This window comes from Parasteatoda tepidariorum, chromosome 4 (assembly GCF_043381705.1).
Source record: "Parasteatoda tepidariorum isolate YZ-2023 chromosome 4, CAS_Ptep_4.0, whole genome shotgun sequence".
NCBI classification, from domain to species: domain Eukaryota; kingdom Metazoa; phylum Arthropoda; class Arachnida; order Araneae; family Theridiidae; genus Parasteatoda; species Parasteatoda tepidariorum.
This window is the reverse complement of record NC_092207.1, coordinates 77,359,475-77,380,944: the sequence shown is the minus strand read 5'-3', so window position 1 is coordinate 77,380,944 and position 21,470 is coordinate 77,359,475. Positions and strand designations below refer to the sequence as shown.

Here is a 21,470-nt window from a genome sequence, read left to right as displayed (position 1 = left end):
TTCATTTACGTCGCACTAGAGCTGCACAATGGGCTATTGGCGACGGTCTTTTAAACTATTGTATTTGATATGTTTTCAGTTCACATGCTAGCGTTTTACCGAAAATTTTACGTTACAAAATTATAGNCGACCTGCACGCGAAGTCGAGCACTTTACGGTAGAACAGTTTAACGAGGACCAATACCGCTCACCCTCGGTCCCTACGCAGGCTGATCCAAGTGGTCACCCACCCGCACACTGGACCCGCCACCCGCACCCGTTTCGGAGTAAATAAATCTATTTAAAAAAATATTATTTGAAGTATTTTTAAATATCAATGGGTATTTAAATAAATTACGACACCCATGTTTTAACAAGAAACAACTTAATGACGCGCTCCAACACATTTTTAAAAATTCGCAGACTGTCGTTTTTAACTGTTTTCGGACAAATGAATACTGCTTTAAAAATAATCTTTAAATACTTCTCGTCATATACGGGTATTTTCAGAAAATATGACACGCAAATTTTAAATATGAAACCAATTTTAAAAGATTCCCGCTATTAAAAAAAATTGAAAAATTTCCTAAAGCGTCAGTTTAAAAATAATAGATGGCAATTATGCGTTTCGGAGTAAATAACGATTCTTTTAAAGCTGGTTTCCCATTAAAATTTGAGCATCATATGTTTACCAATTTTTTAATAATAAAAAAGCTTTACAAGAAATTTTTAAAAATTATTGATTTCTCCTTACTACTGTTTCTTTAACATGCATGCTGGAAATTGTTTCTTTTGGGCAATTAATACTATTTTAAAAATCACCTTGAAATACTTTGCGTAACATATGTGCATTTCCAAAAAATATGACGCTCAAATTTTAATATGAAATCAGTTTTAAAAGAATACCGTTGTTCAAAAACAATTTCGTAAAGTGTCCGTTTTAAAAATTTTGGAGATTATAAGTTTCAGAGAAAATAAATTTATTTTAAAAATATTATTGTAAGTATTTTTAAATATGAATGAGTATTTAAAAAAAATTATGGCACCCATATTTTAACATGAAACAGGTTTTAAAAGAATAACGCTTTTCAAAAAATTCGCTAAGTGACCTTACTTTTTCTTCAATATGTAGTCTGGAAATTGTTTGTTTTGAACAAAGTAATACTATTTTAAAAATAATCTTTAAATACTTCTCATCATATATGGGCATTTACAGGAAATATGACGCGGAAATTTTAATGTAAAACAAGCTTTAAAAGATTCTCGTAATTCAAAACAATTTAAAGATTTCCCAAAGTGTTTGTTTTAATAATAGTTTTAATTTATGTGTTTCTGAGTAAAATAACGGGATTCTTTTAAAACTGGTTTCATATTAGAATTTGAGCCTCATATTTTTAAAAATTAATATATATGACGAGAAGTACTATTTGAAGATTATTTTCAAAATAGCATTTATTTGCCAAAAACACGAGATTTTCTGCGTTCATATTAAAGAAACAGGAGTATGGCCACGTCGTGAACTTTTTAAAATTTCTTAAAAGCATCAAAACGAAATGTCTGTAATAAAAAGAAACTACTTTAAAGGACTCCCATAACAATGAATTTCTAGCTGTATCACATACATTACAAATTGGCAGACCTTTTTCTACATCCTTACAACATTCTCTCCCATCAGCCTTGGTTTAAGTTTATATAAATTAAGTAATAAATACAAATTATGCACAACAAAGCATTAACGTATGGGTCGCTTCTTACCTCTTAAGAATTGGTATTTAAGAATAAATTATAATTAAATTTAACTTAGTGCGTAAATGAAAATTTGATGTATTTTAGGTAAAAAAATTCTATTTATTTACAACAAAATATAATATTTTCTGCTACCCTTTCAGGGCTGATGCCTAGAATGGACTGCAGTCCTGAAAATAACACACACAACTGTCTAGGAAATGATAAAAAAAAAATTTAGAATGTCAGGAAGATCAAGTACTTAAAAAAAAAAAAAAAAATAAGAAACTACCGTATTTTTACTATTTTTTCATATTAAAATGTTTAGTAAACTAAATAATAAAAAAAACTTACAATATAGCTATCAAACTATTCAGAATACGTTAAAAATTAAGTAATGTAATGAAATATTTAAATTACAAGTAATCAATTAGATAAGCTGTTTTTCCAGTTCCTTTTTCAGCAGGAAGAAAACATTGTTTAAATTATAACTATGAAATATTTTTGACTTATTTCTATTCTTCACAAATTACGTATGCACCTTTTTTGAAACAATATACTGTGAAACCTCAAGACGAGAAATCAATCTCTGCTCCATAGGTAAAATGGTCGTTAATGTAGGTTAATCATTCTTAGGGGTTACGTTCACTGCCTTCAAAATGTTATTGAAGGTGCATGGTTTTTCGCAAGCAATTTTAATATTACTCAATGTCATTTTCTTAGTGCAGAAATGCCACTTGTTATGGCAGTGATTCTCAACCAATGTGCCGCCAAATTCTTAAAATGAGCCGCCAAATATTAGAAATGATACAATAAAAATTATAATGCTTTTTTTTCATTATGAGTAAAGTTTAAATTAAAGAAAAGTGTACATATTATATATTTATTTTTTATAATTTTTCCACGCTTTAACCGTGTGAACATCTTTGTCGGTGATTGTCTTGTCTCTGACAATCTTAATCTGTTGTAAGAGCTAATCATTAAAGTAAGTTATGCAATTAATAAACAAATTAACGAAGGATAACTAAAAAAAACAAATATATTAAAAACAAATTAACAAAGGATAACTAGCAAAAATTAAGCTAACAATTAATAATTAGCAAAAAAATAAATAACTGTTACTAACTAATAAAAAGTTGATCGAAAGAAATAATTAATCCCTTAATAAATGTGCTTTTGTAGTACATATTATTTTATTTCACATTCAAAATTATTATCACAAACTATTTAACACAGTGTAAAATAGGTAATTAAACAACTTTTAATCTAATTTCATTGTGTGCCGTCAAATTTTGAAATCGTTAAAAGTGTGCCGCAACAAAAAAAAGGTTGAGAATCCCTGTGTTATGGCGTCACGAAAACCGAATCGATTAGTAGAATTTAGCGTCAATAAAAATGATATAATTATGAGTAAAAACAAATTTAACACCTATTAATAATAGAATTATTTTAAATAAATAAACAATTATGTTTCTTCAGTTTGCATTTAGTTTTATATCACAAACATTAGTTAGCTTTAAAAAATGAGAAGAGGTGTGTTTGTTTGAGATGCTCAGTTTTTTCAACTACAAAAATAAATTATAGATAACATCGTCTTTAATTATTAATAACACTCCAGTAATAAATTATAGATAACACTATGACTGCAACATGAGGTTGTCTATCTCCATCAGAAATCGTCAAAAGAGGTTTCTAAATTATTTGGAATACATTTCAATCTAGTTAATTGTATTGTTAATATTTTTCGTTTTTTATTATTTGACCTTCTCCACATTTGGTGCAGAGGATTACCAGGTCGCTGAGGGAGGTTTTGATGGTCCCTCCTGAAGGTTTTCTTCAAGACGAAGTCAGTGAAAAAAATTCTGTGCCTCCCAAAAATGGTCACAAATAGAGGTCGCCACACAGAGGTGGTCTTTCCAGGAGGCTTCACTGTATATGTATTGAATATATTTCGTAACAATATGTTCTGCTATCACAAGAGCTCCTTTAGACAACAGAACTGTATACGCACAACCCTTTTTTTTTTGTAAACAATATGAGTGCATTGAATTAATTTTGTAATAATGTACTGTCTTGCTATCACAAGAACTTCAATAGACAGCTCAAGTGTACGCTGGTGTTTATGAGGGCAAGCCACTTTTAATTAGGGAAGTGGAGTTTTTGATGTAGATTAACAGAGAAAATGAAAAGTATACAATACTTAAATTATTATTATATTGGTCCTTAAAAACAGTACAAGATAAACAAATAGTAACAACCCCATACTGTGTGTAAATTAAATAACTAGAAAACATATATGCCATTTCTCTTTGCTCCCATTACAAACGGGTAGATGACCTCAGACTTTCAGTCTGGAGAAGTTCTTGAGATAGTAAGATTTTTTTTTTGTTGCTAAATGATACGGAATGTTTCCCTCCCTTTTTTTTTCTTCAAGAATATTAAATGACAGAAATTTTAAGTTATCTTTTATTTGATAATGATTAAAAGAAAATAGAAATATAAATTTTACTTATAAAATATAATCAAAAATTTATTTACAAACTATCAACAAATCAATCACATACAAAAACTATAACAACATCAATTATACACATTTTAAATTATTATTTTTTTCAAATATAAAAATGCATCTTCAAACATTAGCTCAAGTAATCTAAACTGGCTCTTGCTCTCTCCATCTCATGCAAAAATGCATAAAATTCTGAAAGTTGCAGTTCTGAAAAAAGATGAAAATTATAACAATACAATAAAATTAAAGAATTCAAAAACAAGATTTTTATTTAACAAATTTATTAAAACTGGAATCATAAAACAAAATTAGATAAACACTCTTTTACTTTACTAAATTTTCCAAAATATTTCCTTTAACTCATAACCCTTTTCCTTAAAGATTTGATTTCTGATTCCACGGGATCAGCCTTTAAATGGAAATTATCTTCTTGGATATCATTTTTTTTAAAATAGAAAATAAGATCAATGATCAGATAAAATCATATACAACAGGAAAAAAAAGAACAAGGAAAAAAAAAAACTAAAGAAATGTTTAATATTTTGAAAATACTTGCTTAAATATTTCTTTTCTTCTATTTTTTTTTTTTAATCTAGCTAGTAATAACCAAAATTTCTTTAAATAGAATGTATATTTATCTGATGCTTGACAATTGCATTATTAAAACTATATTATTATAAGTTTTAACTACCTTTAACATTTATGGCCTCACTTAGATTAAAAAAATATCAATACTTTCAGAAACTATAAAAGATTGCAACAAAAAAGAAAATTAAAAATAAAAAAAAAACAGCATTAGACTTTAAAAGCACAAAACTAATCTCACCAAAGAAAACAGATTTGGTTCTGCCATTTCCTTGATCAACTTCTAGCTTCATCTGAAGGTAGACATTACCAATTGAATTGACTTGGCTACTTGCAGAAGTAACTAAAAATGGAAAGATCTAATTTTGAAAGCAACAAATTACAGAACCATTCAAATAAGAGAGTAAACATAATAAAAGAGATAAGGGATCACGCTCCTCACATTCTGCTCTTCTTAATGGATAATTTACTTTTATCTACTTTTGTATAAATGTTGGCACTGTAAAAAAATAAGGTTTCAAATATGCAACAGATAATTTACAATTTTAAAATCTTGTGCTTGGAAACAGCATTTTTAAAACCAAACAAAAATGTAAGGGAATGAAATAAATAAAGTAACAAATCAGGAAAAAGTGGTGGTAGTATTCTTGGGTTAAAACAAAATTTAACGTTGACTTGTAGAGCATAACAGTAAGCTATCAAGAAAATTTATAAAGCTCTCTTGTCTTAATAAAATTGAGAGTTTGAAGATACAGCACAAACAGGATAAAACAACTTCCTCGAAGAAAGAGTAACATATAATACTCTTCTTTGTTGATTGTGTCCATCAGGCACATATTTTTTTATGCAAACTGCATATATTAAAAAGAGTAGTTAAAACAGTTCATTTTTAATTTTCATTTCTGTCCAGCTCATAGTTCTGTTTGTTTCAACTCTTCAATGTCAAAATGGGAAAAGAAATGTCATAGATTTTGTGAACATATTATGTAAGGCATATATTATAATTATGCTATCTGTAAGCAAAAGAAGAAATAATTCGGTCATTTTGGCTATTAATGAAAATTATTGGAGAGTTATGAGACGAAGATAAGGAGAGTTATACAGTTTATGAACGCGACATTTACCACTCTGTATTGCAGATAAAATAACTTACCTCCAAATTTCCATTCCATATCAACTAAAGGATTAATGGGTATTGTTTCAGCTGTTGAAGAATGTATTAAAGAGGAACGTACATCATCCCACTGAAAAAAATAAAATGAAATAAATAAAATAAACTCACAATAACAGTATTTTCTAATATTTGAAGACAGCAGGTGAACTAATATATGATAATGTTTAATTTTTTTTTTAATAATTACCTGTTTGACAAAGATTTCAATTTGTTCATTATTCATGCCTGAAACAAAAGAAAGCTCTGAATAAAAGAAAACTATTCTTTGTAAATATAACTTAATATAGCAACATTATATAACTGTACCTTAAAATTACTGAATTACTGTAAACATAACAACACAAAATATTAAATTATGAGGACTTTAACTTAGAACATCTAAGCTAGGAAAGATGACAACAGAACATGAAAATAACTAGTTATGAAAATAACAATTAAGTTTTACCTGGCATTGTACATAGTTTTAATTTTGTAACATTTTAATGTTCCAATGTAGTTTTGAAGAAAAATGAAAAGACATTAATTTATATGCCTTTAAATATTATTAAAAATTAAATTAAATCAAATTAAAAAAGAAAAAACTTTTCTTAATTAATGCATAAAACAATTTAAAGGGTTTATGCAGGCTGATTTATGACTTCCGTCACATACAATAGGCATAATTAATGTATTAATTTCTTAATCATGTAAATATTAGTTATAGTTATACCTCTCAAAGAGTTTCAAATTTACAAAATTAGCAGAACAGAAAGTAGTACACACATTATATAATATAGTTAGTTACATTAATATGCAACATAACATAAATATGGTAGCTTTACCTAGATTTTGGAGGTCATCATGCATTTGAGCAGCAGATTTTCCACTTTTGAGAGCATCTAAAGAATGTAAATACAATTTTTCTCACATTACTAAACAAATCAAAGCTCAATAGAGATACATAATTAAAAGGAAAATACGTTAGAAATTGAACTTAATACTAAATATAAAATTTAAATAGCAGTTATTTTAAATATTATGTATTATTAAATACATAATTAAGTATAAGTACATATTCAGGGTTGCCACTCAAATCTGGAAAAAAAATTCCCTGTACATGTTATACGCAATATACTAAGAGGAAACAACAATTACTGTGCTCTTGTGTCAGCTATAANATCGAAGCTCAATAGAGATACATAATTAAAAGGAAAATATGTTAGAAATTGAACTTAATACTAAATATAAAATTTTAATATTAGTTATTTTAATTAGTTATTTTAATGTATTATTAAATACATAATTAAGTATAAGTACATATTAAGTATGCACATAACATTATTCAGTTAAAAAAAAAGTCAGTCCAAATGCAAGAGCTAAAGAGAGAGTCGGCTTTGTGTGTTAATTTCAAAAACTGATTACTTACAAAACTGATAGTTTACAAAATAAAGATTAGATAAACATGGAAAAACATTCATTTTAAACATAATACTTTCTTTTATTCACTAAATTACTACAAAATTAAAATTCACTTGCTTCTCTATTTAAAAAAAAAACTTTATTAGCACTAGAAAAATTTAGTTATTTTAAATTGTTAACAAATAAATAACATATACTTGAGAAAGCAAACTGAGTAAAAATTATACAATAATACCTTTACAAAGATGTAAAAATGATTTCAAGGAAGGTTCCAAATCTGAAAACTCTATATCTGAATTTTTACAGACTGTCTTGTAACGAGAGAAAACCTCTGATGGCTAAAAGAAACAAGAGAAACTTTTATAAGAGACACTAATTCAATACAATTTCATTTAAAATTATTAAGAACAGTTATATGTAATGCTACTTGAGGTAAATATGTAATACCCACGTGAATTTAACACTTTAATAGCCAATATGCAAAATGTCTCGATGTTCAGAAGAAACACAACAAATGGATCAAAATGTGATACGAATACGTATTACAGACTGTAATAACTATGGTTTCGTTACCCCATTGAGCGAATGAAAACTGAATTTGGAGCTAAGAAAAATATCACTCCAACCATTTGCTTAAATATTATTTTTCTAACAAATTCTAGTTTTGCAAGTGAATACTTATGTCCAATATTAATTTTAAATAAATATAAAATCAACAGAAAATGAACAACTAAAGAATTCTATAACTTCAAACATAACACTTACAAAACTAGAAAAAAAAAATTGTTTTATACATTTGCCTTGTCTTTATTTCTTAGTTAAATCACATTAAATAGGTTTGCAAAAATTAAAATAATTTACATTAATATTGATAAGTAAAAACACTTCGCTTACAATTTTTTACATTTACAGCATTTGTTTTTTAAATAAAACTATTATAGTTAAAAGTTCACACAAGTAAAATTCTTTAAAATATCAAATTTATGTTTGAATGTACTCTTATTACTTAATACAATTGGCTGGAAAAATAGTATTCTTTTAACCAAGGCTGACTGCACCATAGTTTATTAACTCAATTTTTAAGAGAAAGAAATTTTTTTTCTCTATAAAAAAAGTTTTTTATGCGGATTAAAAAAACTGTATATATTTCATTTTGGGTACAATATACTAAAAGATGTTTAATAGATTTTAAATAATATGCATTGAAATTTTAGGTATAACATATTTTTAGGAGAAAAAACTAGTACACTTCAAATATACTGCACCAAACTTAAGAGAAAATTCATACTTAATTTAACTTAAATAGACAAAAAGAAAGAGAAAGAGGAAATAAACAATAATAAAAGTGAATATATTTATGAAACCTTATGAACATAAAAAGAAAGGAAAATCTATGAATTTAGACGAATTTATTAGAAAGTTAAGAGAATCTATGAATTTAGAAATCGTCAATTAAAAATAAATGTCAAGAAATTCTTAATACCATAACTAAAAAAATAAAAAAAAAAATGAGATAAAACACAAAGTAATCACATAACTTATTTCACGAGAAAGATTAAATTATTTCATGAGAAACTATAAATGCAAACAATGAAATATAGTGAAACTTGTTTAAGATATCCCCTATTGAAAAAGTTTTCCCGTGAAAGTAGTTTATATTCTCATTACCATTTTGTCACTCATTTCAATACTATTAAAACTAACGCTTTTAAGACATTTAGGTTTCAACTTTTCTCCAATTAAAAAAGTTTACAAGATTGCCAACTTCCCTCTTCTAAAAAAAAAAGTTTACAAGAGTTCTTAAACATCAAACTCATTCGCTTAGAAATAACTTTCATCAGACATGAAATATGCTACACTTTTTTTAGAAAATAAGCCTTCTGAAAAAAAAAGTCTTTTTTTTTTTAAAGATAAATTAGATTTAACTTGATTAATGTTTAAGTCTATTAATATCTGAGCTAAATTTCAACAAGTATAACTAAACAACTGAATGATATAACAAATAGAAACATCTGCATGTCAACTGTAATACACTTATTAAATTTGTTTTTAACAAAATCTAGAATACCTACTGAAAAAGTTTTACAATTTAAGACTATTTCTTTCTTTTTTTATGAAAATACCTTACAAACAAGTATAACTATATTTATATGTAAAAAAAAATTTACCTGTATTTTTTGAGAAAGTGAGTCAAAGCAAATGGAGACCAGTTGAGAATACATCTAAAATTACATGAAAGAAAATTTTATTCAGTGAAAATAAGTACATGATGAAAACAATTGGAGATCAATATAATATAATATGGATAACTGGTTATAATAAATATGCTAACATTCTATTTCCAAAATTTATTTTATCAGGTATCCTCTGATACAATAATTAGACTTTTTATTTAGATTTGTTGAATATGATGAGAGTACACTTATTACTGATATGTAGGAAGAAAAATAACAATTTACAAAAAAAAGGAAGAAAAAAAAAGGGACAAATAAAAATATCGCTCCATGCATAATTTTTTAATAATTCATCTTTCAGATCATGAGCTGCTTCAATTTCTATCACGCATTTTCGTTATGAGACGTTGGTTGCCTTCATCAATCATTAAGTGGGCGCTTAATATTCTCACTTTCAGGTCAGAAAAATTATCAGGTATTGCTTGAGGTATATTTGCTTTTACAACAGTAATACATATTTAATATTATTTGAACATTTTATTTTACAATATTGCTTAAGATAAACATTAAATTTACGAATTAAGTTTATTCTAAGATATTATTTGAATTTTTTGATTTAAAGAAAATATGCATACATACATATTTTTCTTGTTTAAATACTTGTTTGTTTAAAATGGAAATATTTTGCATATGAAACTTGTTTGATTTATTATTCATGGCATGGTAATTTAATTTTATCAATTGATATTTATTTAAATTTCAATAATTTCATTTATAAGGCAATAATTTGTTAAAGGTTTGAACTAATACTGATAAAACATATTATTTTATGAGTTCGATTAATATTATTAAATTATAATCTTTATATAATTAAGAATGGCTTATATTATAAAAAGGTTTTTCTTTCTTTTCTTTTTTAATTACGCCCATCATTTGCTCTCCCAGGCATGAGAAGTCTTGCAGTCCAATATAACAAAGAAATATCTCTAGGGGCGGAGAAAATCTTGAAACTAGAAGAATTATGTACCTCCTGGAAGACAGAGCAGGATGCCCGCCATTCATATGGACCCTATTTGCACATAGAGTACAGTTAGGAGAGTAAGTAATCATGCCCCATCAACAATCGGAAAGATGAAACACCGATAGCTCTAGGACGATTTTTCGAAAGACAGGATGCCAGAAGGCTCTCCCAAGGTTTTCCAAAAACTATTGTATAAAGGTAGGATTATATATTTCTTTTTGGTTAATATTTTGTAATGATTTTGTTATGAGCTAAGAGTTAATCGGGGGGAAGAGTTAATATTTCTCCATATAAATAATGATTTCTAAAACTCAATAGATGACGCTCTGCACAGTAATGTAAAATCATTAATTGTAATTAGTTTCCTCCATGCCACTGTATCATGAGCATCATCCGTGTTTTGTTATTAAATATATCCTGTTAAAGCCGTTTGGTAATGATTTGAACCCCGGGATCATCTCCTCGTATTTAACAGTCACTACTAAAATTCCTAAACAAACAATGTATTTTTTGAATTAAAAATCCTACACAAGAAATGTTGAAAGTTTAATGAATATTGATTGCAATGTCTTTTTATTTGGGTCAAGACTACTTTTAACAATGGAAAATATTTTGTTAAAATGATGTAATAATTTTTTTTGGATTTATTATGGATATTGACTTTCAATTAAGTATTTTTAAACTTATTCTTAATTTCTTGATTATACAATGGTATTTTGTATATTTTTTTAAATCAAGAAATGTGCCTCAGTTTAGCAGAATTTTTTTTAAATTCAAAAAGTCAAAATAAAGCAGTTTTTATACTTTTTTAAATATATTTAAAAACCTGTAAGAAATCCAATTTTAAGCTTATTTCGTGCTTCAAAACGATTAAAGAACCAGAATTTAACGTTCTCTAATTTTATTGGAAAGAATGTAGATTTTATTAAGGTGAAAAAATTATTGTGTCATTGACGAAAACTTTTTTCTAATAAAATTTTTATTTGGGAATTATAATTTACATTCATTATAGATAATTTGTCAATAAGATATCAACACTAAATTCTATAAATTCATTATAGTAAATAACTTTCTTGATCATAAGTTTAATTTTTTTAAATAACATATATTTAATATTTATACAATTAAAATATAGATAAAAAATATGAACACAGTTTATATTATACAGTTTTTAAAAAAAATTGAAAGTTGATATAATCTTTTTAAAATTTAGTACAGTTGGCAGAGCATATAATTTCATTCAAAACAATAATAAATATATACATATAAAAAAATTAATCATACTTCATCGTTTATTTTCTGAAACACACTAAGTTCAGGCATATTGATATTAGTAGAGTACCTATAATAGATAAATATTATTGCAAATAAGTAATTACGAAAGGAAAACAAGATATATAATAGTAACTGATAGAAAATATTTTAGTGAAATTGAAAAAATCTTTTACAATTCCCCAAAAAGTGATATGATTTTATTTCTGTCGTGGAACAGCCAACCCAACTTTTTGGGTTTACGACTACCAATGTTCAACTCTGTAGCCTTGTAATTTTGAACCCAATCCAGAAGACAAGGAAAGTCCTGGATCAAGTATTAGTAGAAATTTTGTCTTCATGAAGGACTTTTTGATGGAACTAACCCACTTTTGCATTACATGGAGAGGAAAACCACAAAAACCTCCCACGGGTAGCCTGATGGCAAGGAACCCTAACCCATGATCTGTCTACCACTGTGGATATTTCACCTCAGTACTGTGGTTGGTGCGAGTAGTATGCGAAATTCGTATTGACCAGCCATCGCTGGGATTCAAACCCAGTTCATCTGATTGGAAGGTGATCGCTCTATCTCCTGAGCCATCCTGGCTCAGTGATATGATTCTCAAGTATACATTTTCTATTAAGGGAAACAAACAACATTCACTTGTGTTGTGATTGTTTTTTCGGCAAAGTTTAAAGATATTTCAATGTCATACATTTTCTCAATTGAATAATATAAGAAAAAAGTGGAAAAATGTTTTTACAATATGATGACAAAAAGCACATATTTTGTATCAATTAAAACTACATCTTTGAAAAGTTGGTAAAATTGTGATGATTATAACACAGATACAAAAAAAACTAACAGCTGTGTTAATTTAAAAAAATCTTTTATTAATTTTTTTTAATAACCGAAGAAAAACTGCATTAATTGTAGTTTTATTGGTTGCCTCATAATTTATACATTCATGTCCTTAACAAAAAGTGTTGATGAATGATTTAGAATTTCAGTATACAATTTTTGTTAATTAAAAAATATTATTATTACCCACTTGTATTTATTCGTTAAGATGGTCATTACAAATTACTCTTTAGTTTTGAGTATGGTAATTACTTTTGATTTTTTTTCTTTATTTGTAGTACAGTATACTCTTGATTTCTCGAAAAACTTTTTATGTCAAAAAAATATTTTTCTCTTTGAAATTACATATCCACCCACCTAATGTTAATTTGAATTCCTATGTCAAAGGGTTTCCTCTCAAAATTTTGCTATATCGATTTTTTTACGAAACAGAAAATGAATTTTTCCAGAAAAATCAAAACATAAGTTCATTGAAAACCAGATTTTTTCTACTTAATGCATAATTTCTTTTTTTCTTACTTTAAAAATATAATTAATGTATTTAGACTTATAGTCATCTATCATTATATACACATTTAATAGCAGTTATTCTTATGTTTTATGACTCTACTTTTTAGAGTAATATTTTAGAATATATTTCCCTACTTTTTAGAACATATTTAATTGTGAACTTGTAATCTCGAAATTTTTTTAGCATTCCTTTAACTTTTAAATAGTGAGAGAATAGTGTATTATCTTTTATTTTTTCTGTGTTCTCATTTTTATTTATAAAATGGGAAGTCATAGTGATATTTTATACAAAACATAATGGGAATATCCATTAATTAGGGGTTGTTACTAAACAGAACAGTAAAGTAACAATATAGCGGATAATCATAAAAAAACAACTTATTTTTGATAAAAATACAAAACACAAGATAGACAGTAAACACCCTCAAATAGCGATTACGGAACTAATCTTTAAGCTTTTCTCTATGGAAAAAATTTACAAAATATTCAAAAGAGGTTCAGAATAATAAAAAAAATTACTTAATTTTAAATAAATAGAGATATAAATAAAATAATTAGTACTTCAATTTTAAAAATTGACAGAACAGACACCGATAGAGAGAACGGATGAGCACTTTGACGCATCTAGTTGTCTACTTCTGTTATATTAAGCTCTTAACATTCTTGTGGATTAATATTTTAATCTCTCGGTTTTTCTTTGTGAAAAAAGTAACAAACTTAACTGCAACCGTAAAATACTTTATTCATATTTGTAAATTAAACTTGAAATTCCATGTGCTATGAGTTTTTTCAGTTTTGATTCGTTTAATTTGTGTTTATTATCTACTTTTCAGTTCTTTTCAGTCTGAAAAATCATTTCACCGTTGAATACGTTTCATACATCGTGTTGCCGACAGAGTGTTGTTTTTACTTATATGTTGTTTTTATCGACTCGTTGATTTTACCAAAGTTAACTATTTTCTGTTGATTTGTTATAATAAGTAAAATAATAACAGAGTTTGACAATGAAGATTGCTGTAGAAGGATGTGCCCATGGCGAACTTGATAAAATCTATGAGTCTATTCAAGCATTGGAGAATAGACACAGAATAAAAATTGACTTGTTGATTATTTGTGGAGATTTTCAGTCAGTAAGAAATCCAGCAGATCTTGAAGGTATGGCAGTTCCTCCTAAGTATCGAAAATTGAATACATTTTATAAATACTACTCTGGTGAGAAAAAAGCACCTATATTGACAATATTTATCGGCGGGAATCACGAAGCATCTAACTACCTATCAGAGCTTTCTTATGGTGGTTGGGTTTGCCCAAATATATATTATATGGGTTATGCCAATGTCATAAACATTGGAGGATTAAGGATCGCTGGACTGTCCGGTATTTATAAAGGTCAGGATTATCTGAAAGGACATTTTGAGACACCACCCTACGATAAGTCCACTGTTAAAAGTATTTACCACGTAAGGAATGTCGATGTCTTTAGGCTTAAACAACTTAAAAGGCCCATAGACATCTGCATATCTCATGACTGGCCCAGGTCTGTGTATAAACATGGTGATATGGAGCAACTATTACGTTTTAAACCCTTCTTTCGGGAAGAAATGGAATCAGATAAACTAGGTAGTCAACCAGGGGAAGAGTTGCTGAAAAAATTAAAGCCTTCCTATTGGTTTGCTGCGCATTTACACTGTAAATTTTCTGCACTTGTGCCACATGATGATGAAAAAGGAGCTTTCACTAAGTTCCTGGCTTTAGATAAGTGTTTGCCGAGGCGGAGATTTCTCCAGGTTTTAGACATTGGTAAAGCAGTGGACTTTCCACAAATTGAATATGACCCGGAATGGTTGTGTATTTTGCGCAGCACAAATCATCTTTTAAATGTTTCCAGGAGAAGTTCGTTTATGCCTGGTGCTGGTGGTACAGAGCGTTGGGATTTTACTCCAAATGATGAAGAGCTAGATAGTATTAAAGGTATTTTAAATGATGACTTGAAAGTACCTTGCAATTTTGTAGTGACAGCACCAACATTTTTGGCTGGTGGTTCATCTCCAACTAGTAGTTTGATGAAGAAGTATTTGAATCCACAGACTCAAACTTTTTGTAAGCTTTTTAACTTAACTGATCCTCAACAAGCTGTTTCTTCACCTGATAGTTTTACAATCAGTGATTTTTCAGGCACTGAATTCAATAGTTCTAACCCCACTTCGTTTGATCCTGATGAACTATCTAGATCTAGTAGCGATGAAGAGACCGTGGATTGTTCACAAGATGATGATAATCAAGAATTTCTTGGCTTCTTTATTGACAGAATTGGCTCATTGGGAAATAAAAGTAAGCGGACATCTCCGAAGAATCAATCCGATGTCTCGACGGAACTATCAAATTTAGAATTATTTCCAGATATTAAGACAGAAAACAGAGTTTGTTCAACAGAAAGCAAAAATGTACAGAAATTTTTGCAAGACCAGCCTGACAACCCTGAGATTCTCATCAAACAAACAAAATTGGAGTCATTTCCAGAAATAAAAACAGAGAATTTGAAAGGTGATGCGACTTCCTCGGAGCAAATAAGCTCTTCATTTGTATTTAAAAGAAGAAATCAATCTTTGTATGCCAGTACTGAATCATCGGAATTAAGTACGGAACAAGAGGTTGATGACAGTCTAGGTAAAAGATTCAAAAGGAGTGTCTTTCCTGCATGTCATAATGTAGAGTAAATGAGTGAAAATATATTTTAACAAGATTTCATTATGTATGTAAATAAGTATGTAACTATAGTTCTATGACATTGAGCCAGAGGAGCCTGCTTAGAAATGTCTTCATTAACTTGATGTTTACATTGAAAGTGAATGTTTACAACTTCTGAAAAAATTCACTTGACTGTAGATCTTTTTAACGATTGGAATAGTAGGAAAAAAAGTCTTTTAAAATCAGAGACTTAAATTTTTTTCTAAAGATATAAATTTTTATTTAAATAAAAAGTTTTATTTTGAATGAAATTGAAAGTTCAGTGGGTACAAGTGTAATATTTTTTTTAATAATTAAAAGTTAGTTATGTAAACATTTTATCTAAGTTTAAATCATTTAACTAGAAAAAAAGGCAGGATCAGGATATTCAATCTTTAACGTTAAAACAAAAAAAAATGTTCAGCTTTTTATATGTAGCAATATTTTTAGCACGTTCCATCCGCTCTTTGTCACTGAACTTGTCCATTGTTAATAATAAAATATCATTGTTTAATTTCCTGTTGCAAGGATGTCAGTTTCTAAATTGTTTTTATTTTATTCAACTCTGTCGACAATGCACAAACTCTTTCTATATAGTACAAATATAAATACTTCACTTGTACAGTGCTGGTTTTATAGTTATTGGTATTAGTATTGATACTTTATTTGTATTCAATTAGGATTACAGTTTATAAGGATAGAGATAAAACTATAATGTGATTAACTACAGCATGTTTTAATGAATTATAAATTATTGCCATGAATTAATTTTAATGATCCGTTAGTAAATATTAACTCTGCAACAAATCTCAATTTAAATCTTTTCTTCCAAATTGTGATATTTTGTATTAGAAATTAATTTATGTTTAGCTAGTGCCATTCAATATTTATACTTATTTATGAATTCAAAAGCAATTATCAATTGCTTATTGCTGATAATTCTAATTTATGTTCATGTTTTGATATGAATTTTTTTTTATAATGCATTCAGATTTATATATAAATATATACATTGTACGAATTCCTATATCAGGTTGTTCGTTTAGTTTCTCGTTTAGTAACATGTTTTTATTTACATTCAAAATAAACAAATCAGTTTCCCCTTTTCAAAATGTATTTTTTTTATTTGCGATCTTTTTAAAGAAGATATTAATAAAAAACATTTTTTTCCCTATCTTGCTGCTCGCCAATAGCCCATTGTGCAGCTCTAGTGCGACGTAAATTAACAACAACAACCCTATCTTGCTGCTTGTTTTTTAACCTATAAAAAATCTATGAAATTGATATTAATTATCATATACTATATATATATATATAAAACTCTTTTTTTTTCCCATTTGATTATGTTCTCTAGATATACGAAGTTACCTAGACAATATGCTGTAAGTTATGACTTAATTTTTTTAATTTTATGTAAATATTTATCTTTGTGTTTTTATCACATTACCTAACTGTTTGTTGTGACATGAGTATTAAAAGTGGTGAAATTTTCAACAAATTAAAAAGGACTTTATTCATAGATAAATGAAAAAGTTTATCTGAATACATAAAATTTGAAAATAATTTATAAAAACTCAATATATCTTTGCCTGTGATTTAGCATTTAATTTTTTTTATGTGAAGCTTATTTCCCTATTTTTTTTTTTTAAATAAGCAGTGTTATTTTATAGTTTATTTTCTTCTTAACCTTCCTATAAACATATCAACTAGATCAGTGTTTCCCTAAGTGTTGTACGCGTACCCCCTGGGATATGGGAAAATTTTAGCGGGGGTACGCTTTCTTATGCGAAATATCTTGCAACAAACGAAAATTTCAAAAAAAATTTATTAAAAAACAAAGCTAGCCATGAAAATTTACGATTACGTATTTTTCTATTGGCCACTTTTTGCAGTTGACAGTTAATAATTAGTGGTAGGAACAGCCAGTTGTGATTTTTAACTTTTATGAAATTTTTATTACGTAGTGGTACACAGCTTTACGAAAAATTTAGAAAGGGTACACAAAAGTCAAAAGTTTGGGAAACACTGAACTAGATAATTCAATTCCCCTGCTTGTTTGCCATTTTTTTCTTATTTATGTACATTGGGTTACTGAAATTTGTTATGTTTTTAAAATATTACTTTATGTAACAGAAATATCAAATTTAAAAAAAATCAAAACATCAATAAAATTTTTAAATAAATTTATTAGTTATATGATTTTGATGAATAAAAAAGTTAAGTATATTAACTTTTTATGTCTGTAAAATTAAAACATATAGTATTTATAGCTGATAATGTTTCTGTAAAGCATATGTAAATAAAAGTGTTTTTTTGATTCATTCTTTCTTGTATTTATTATAAAAGGTGAATATTCTTTAAAGAATTAAAAACATCTTTATCCATAAAAATTTTTTAGACTCAGGGTTAGGATTCATCTGTAACAGCAGTGTTTTTACTTTTTGATGTCTTAAATGTGAATACACAAACATCTAATTTATGTATGTTTAGTGCATTTATATACTGTTGGCGCTCAACCTCTCGATTTTAAAATTTGAATTATTTTATACATTTTATGATATTTTTATTTAAAGAATAATAATGTACTGTTTGGGAAAATATAAAAAGATGTTAAATAATTGTTATTAATATTTGGAAGCAAAAATTTTAGTATTAGAGTTAAGTACTTTTAAATGTCTTTAAAATTAAGAGTTGAATACTTTTTATTTAGAGTTGAAATGCTGTTTGATCAAATAAGAATAAGCATATTTATATTTAAAATTATCTGTGATGCTAAATTATATTCTTTCTATTATTTTTGATAACGTTTTTGCTTCAGTATTTAAACTATGAGCTTAGTGAAATTAGGTATTTGATTTTCTTAAGATTTTGTCTGCTTCTATTTTTTTTAAATATTTTTGCAACGATGCCGTTTTGGATGACAGACTTTGAAACAATGAAAAAACAATATTGCATGTAAACGAATAAGCATAGAATGATGTAAAATATAACAAAATAAATATATCAGCACTAAGACAAAAAAAAAAATGCACCAATCGGCAATGATGTTTAAAAGATATTATTTGCAGTTTAATCTTTAATAATGGAAACAAGCATGATCCAAATCGGACTTTCTCTAGCAACCATATAGTACTTTGTCAGTTAAAAAATTTTAATCTTGTGTACATCACTATTGTACTTTATATTTATTGCTAAAATAACAATCTAAATGATGTTTATTTGAAAATCTTGCTAATTACATTCATTAAGACTGATCAGCAAATAAGTCAGTAGAATAGGTATAGAACAGTAAAATTTGCTTAAAATAATTGATTTTACTTTATCACTAATTTTCATTTCATCATACTCATTACTATGAATCATTTTAGTTATAGGTTCCAATGTACCTATGGGACAAACTGTTCCACAAGTAAATAACATATAGTAAAAAAATATATTGTAATTCACTTGGTAGTTTTGAGTGAAAAAGAAATAGTCATTTACACTTCTGATCCAAGGTAGAACATATTATTCATGCTCAATTTTATAATCAGTTTTTAAATTTTTTTTCAAACACAAATAAGTTACAAAGGAATACAACTTTTATTACATGAATGTAAAGTAAAGTTTACAGTGACAAGAATATTTTTATGTCTGAAGAAAGTATAGTCCATTCTATCACAATTCGGTCAATATATTTTTCCTACTGTCTATTGTGGCAATTAGTTTGAAAACCAAATATTTAAAATAAGTTGTAAAACTCTTTTGTTATAAGGCAAATACATAGTTCATTCGACAATATAACTTAAATTGCCTACATTTAGTTTTGCTGTATAGGTTCAATAAAACAAAACTATTCCAATTAAACCCATGTTATTACTAATTATAAGTATTCAAGAATTAATTTTCTATGTTGGACTAGTCTAGTTGTTTTTATAGCAGGAAAACTTTTAAGTAAAGAAATGTTCAATAAAATAAGATGAAGTATTTTTAGTATTTCATTACATGACGCATAAATAAAAAGTATAACAATAATTTTTATGAACTTTTATTGTATTAACAATAAGAATACAGATGGGGTGGAAAACAAGCAAATGAAAATGTTTATTTTTCAAAAATGCTTAAACATAGGTAAAACTCAGATGAATTGCACGAGATTTCCAAATTTTACATCTTAAGAATGATAGCAATAAAAAGTATAAAAGAATTAAAAACGCCTGTCTTTTGATGAATGCCCCCTTGATCTCTTTCTGATTGCTTTTCGTAATTCAGTTCTTCCTTCTGTAGATCCATCAGTATAGTCCAGTTCCACATTTAGTATTTTCTAAGAAAGTAATTTTATCAATAATTAGTTATTGCAGAAAAAAAATGCTTTCTATATTCTTATTTTAAACTTTTTTGCCCACATGCTTGTAGAAAAAGAGAATGGAAACGGAGTTTCAAAAACAGTAATGCATTTCTCTCTTCCGAATAGACTACATTTGAATCTTTCATTTTGTGATGTACTGTTAACCAACCATATAGCCAGTACATAAATATTACCTTAAAACCTGTTTAAAAAAGTTTTAGCGAAAAAAAATTGCTTTTCACATATTAATCAGGGCTGAGAGTTTCTTCCTCACACATGTATCAACATAACACATTATCTAACCTAACAGGTTAAACCTCCTTCCTTGCTACAAAGTTTGAAATTGATATTTACATTAAAAAAGACATGATAGCTCAGAGTTTAATGTACCCTGTGGCAGAATCGTGATGACACAGTGACATTGTCGCAGAATGTTACTGAGTTGTTGCAGAAAGATTTTTCATTTGGGAAGTAAAGAATTTTATATTTCTTTTATGCAGAAATTTTCGAAAGATTTTATATTTTCTTCAGAATTATATTCAAAAGATGTCTTTCTCGCGCATCAGAGTGGAAAAAAATGCTTATGATTTTTCTATTCTCATTTGAGAATAATGAAAAATAAAGAATAATGAAGTAAAAAATTTGCTTTTCTTTTCTGTAGAAATGTTTATTTTATTTTTGCAGTTCTATTACTACTGATTTCCACAAAGCTTTTAAAATCTGATATTTTTAATGTGATATTATTATTTATTAGAACAACCGTATCTCAAAATGAAAATACGGATTTAGTAACCCCTTTTCGAAGAGCACGATTCGCGTGATTTCGCTGTCGATCTCTTTTTTCGGTAGTTACTGCTACAGATTTCACGATTTTTTTAAATGTGATTACAAAATGTGAGAATATCGCCCATAATATTAGTATAAAAAATATTACATATCCAATTAAAAAATAATTTTATTTGATCCAATTTATTTTTTGAAGTTAATGTTTCTGTTACTTTAAATTAGAAACATGTATGTTTGTTATTTTTAAGTATCTTGAAGAAACAGTATTAGAGAGGTATGTAGCAGAAAGCCCGATAAAATTCTGCCACAGGGTTTAGGTACTGAGATGTCATAATGAAGGGTTAGCATCAGATTGATGGGTACCTATTTGAGAAATATGAGTTGTCAATGCTGAATGATATGACGATACTGAAACATGCCTTGGATTTTTAACCTCCAT

General features: G+C 27.3%; 3 protein-coding genes across 5 annotated transcripts in view; 1 reads left to right on the top strand and 2 right to left on the bottom strand.

Annotated features, from left to right (window-relative positions):
- Positions 1-4,207: 4,207 nt before the first annotated feature.
- On the bottom strand, positions 4,208-13,880 carry LOC107442089 (COMM domain-containing protein 7). Of its 3 annotated transcripts, none has more exons than XM_043041588.2 (9): positions 13,753-13,880; positions 11,850-11,907; positions 9,539-9,592; positions 7,606-7,708; positions 6,794-6,850; positions 6,160-6,197; positions 5,952-6,042; positions 5,040-5,141; positions 4,208-4,420 (listed from the first exon to the last, which is right to left on the bottom strand). In XM_043041588.2, the coding sequence occupies exons 2-9, from the start codon at positions 11,886-11,888 to the stop codon at positions 4,344-4,346; spliced, it is 561 nt and encodes a 186-aa protein (XP_042897522.1). In that variant the 5' UTR covers positions 11,889-11,907; positions 13,753-13,880; the 3' UTR covers positions 4,208-4,343. The 3 variants fall into 3 exon arrangements, with proteins under 3 accessions (XP_042897522.1, XP_042897521.1, XP_071036179.1); XM_043041587.2 differs by having other exon boundaries at positions 13,781-13,874; XM_071180078.1 differs by having other exon boundaries at positions 13,711-13,813.
- A 182-nt stretch (positions 13,881-14,062) lies between these two features.
- On the top strand, positions 14,063-17,092 carry LOC107442088 (lariat debranching enzyme). Its single transcript, XM_016055558.3, has one exon. It carries the CDS (start codon positions 14,196-14,198, stop codon positions 15,906-15,908), a length of 1,713 nt encoding a protein of 570 aa, XP_015911044.1. The 5' UTR covers positions 14,063-14,195; the 3' UTR covers positions 15,909-17,092.
- Positions 17,093-19,929: 2,837 nt separating this feature from the next.
- Positions 19,930-21,470, bottom strand: part of LOC107442084 (polynucleotide 5'-hydroxyl-kinase NOL9) — a 33,483-nt gene continuing 31,942 nt past the window's right edge. Inside the window, exon 14 of the mRNA XM_016055553.3 lies at positions 19,930-20,221. Within this exon, the coding sequence (XP_015911039.2) occupies positions 20,105-20,221 (117 nt within the window). The 3' untranslated portion in view covers positions 19,930-20,104. The remainder of the gene's footprint in view (positions 20,222-21,470) is intronic.

What these genes read in the sequence shown, in the direction of transcription:
- LOC107442089 (XM_043041587.2), bottom strand. Translation starts at nt 13,815, where the DNA reads ATGCGTCAAAGTGCTCATCCGTTCTCTCTATCGGT. An exon ending in CATCCGTTCTCTCTATCGGT is followed by an intron (nt 11,908 to 13,780) that starts GTCTGTTCTGTC and finishes TATCTATTATAG; the next exon opens with GTACTCTACTAATATCAATA. An exon ending in CACTTTCTCAAAAAATACAG is followed by an intron (nt 7,709 to 9,538) that starts GTAAATTTTTTT and finishes TGTTTCTTTTAG; the next exon opens with CCATCAGAGGTTTTCTCTCG.
- LOC107442088 (XM_016055558.3), top strand. Translation starts at nt 14,196, where the DNA reads ATGAAGATTGCTGTAGAAGGATGTGCCCATGGCGAACTTGATAAAATC.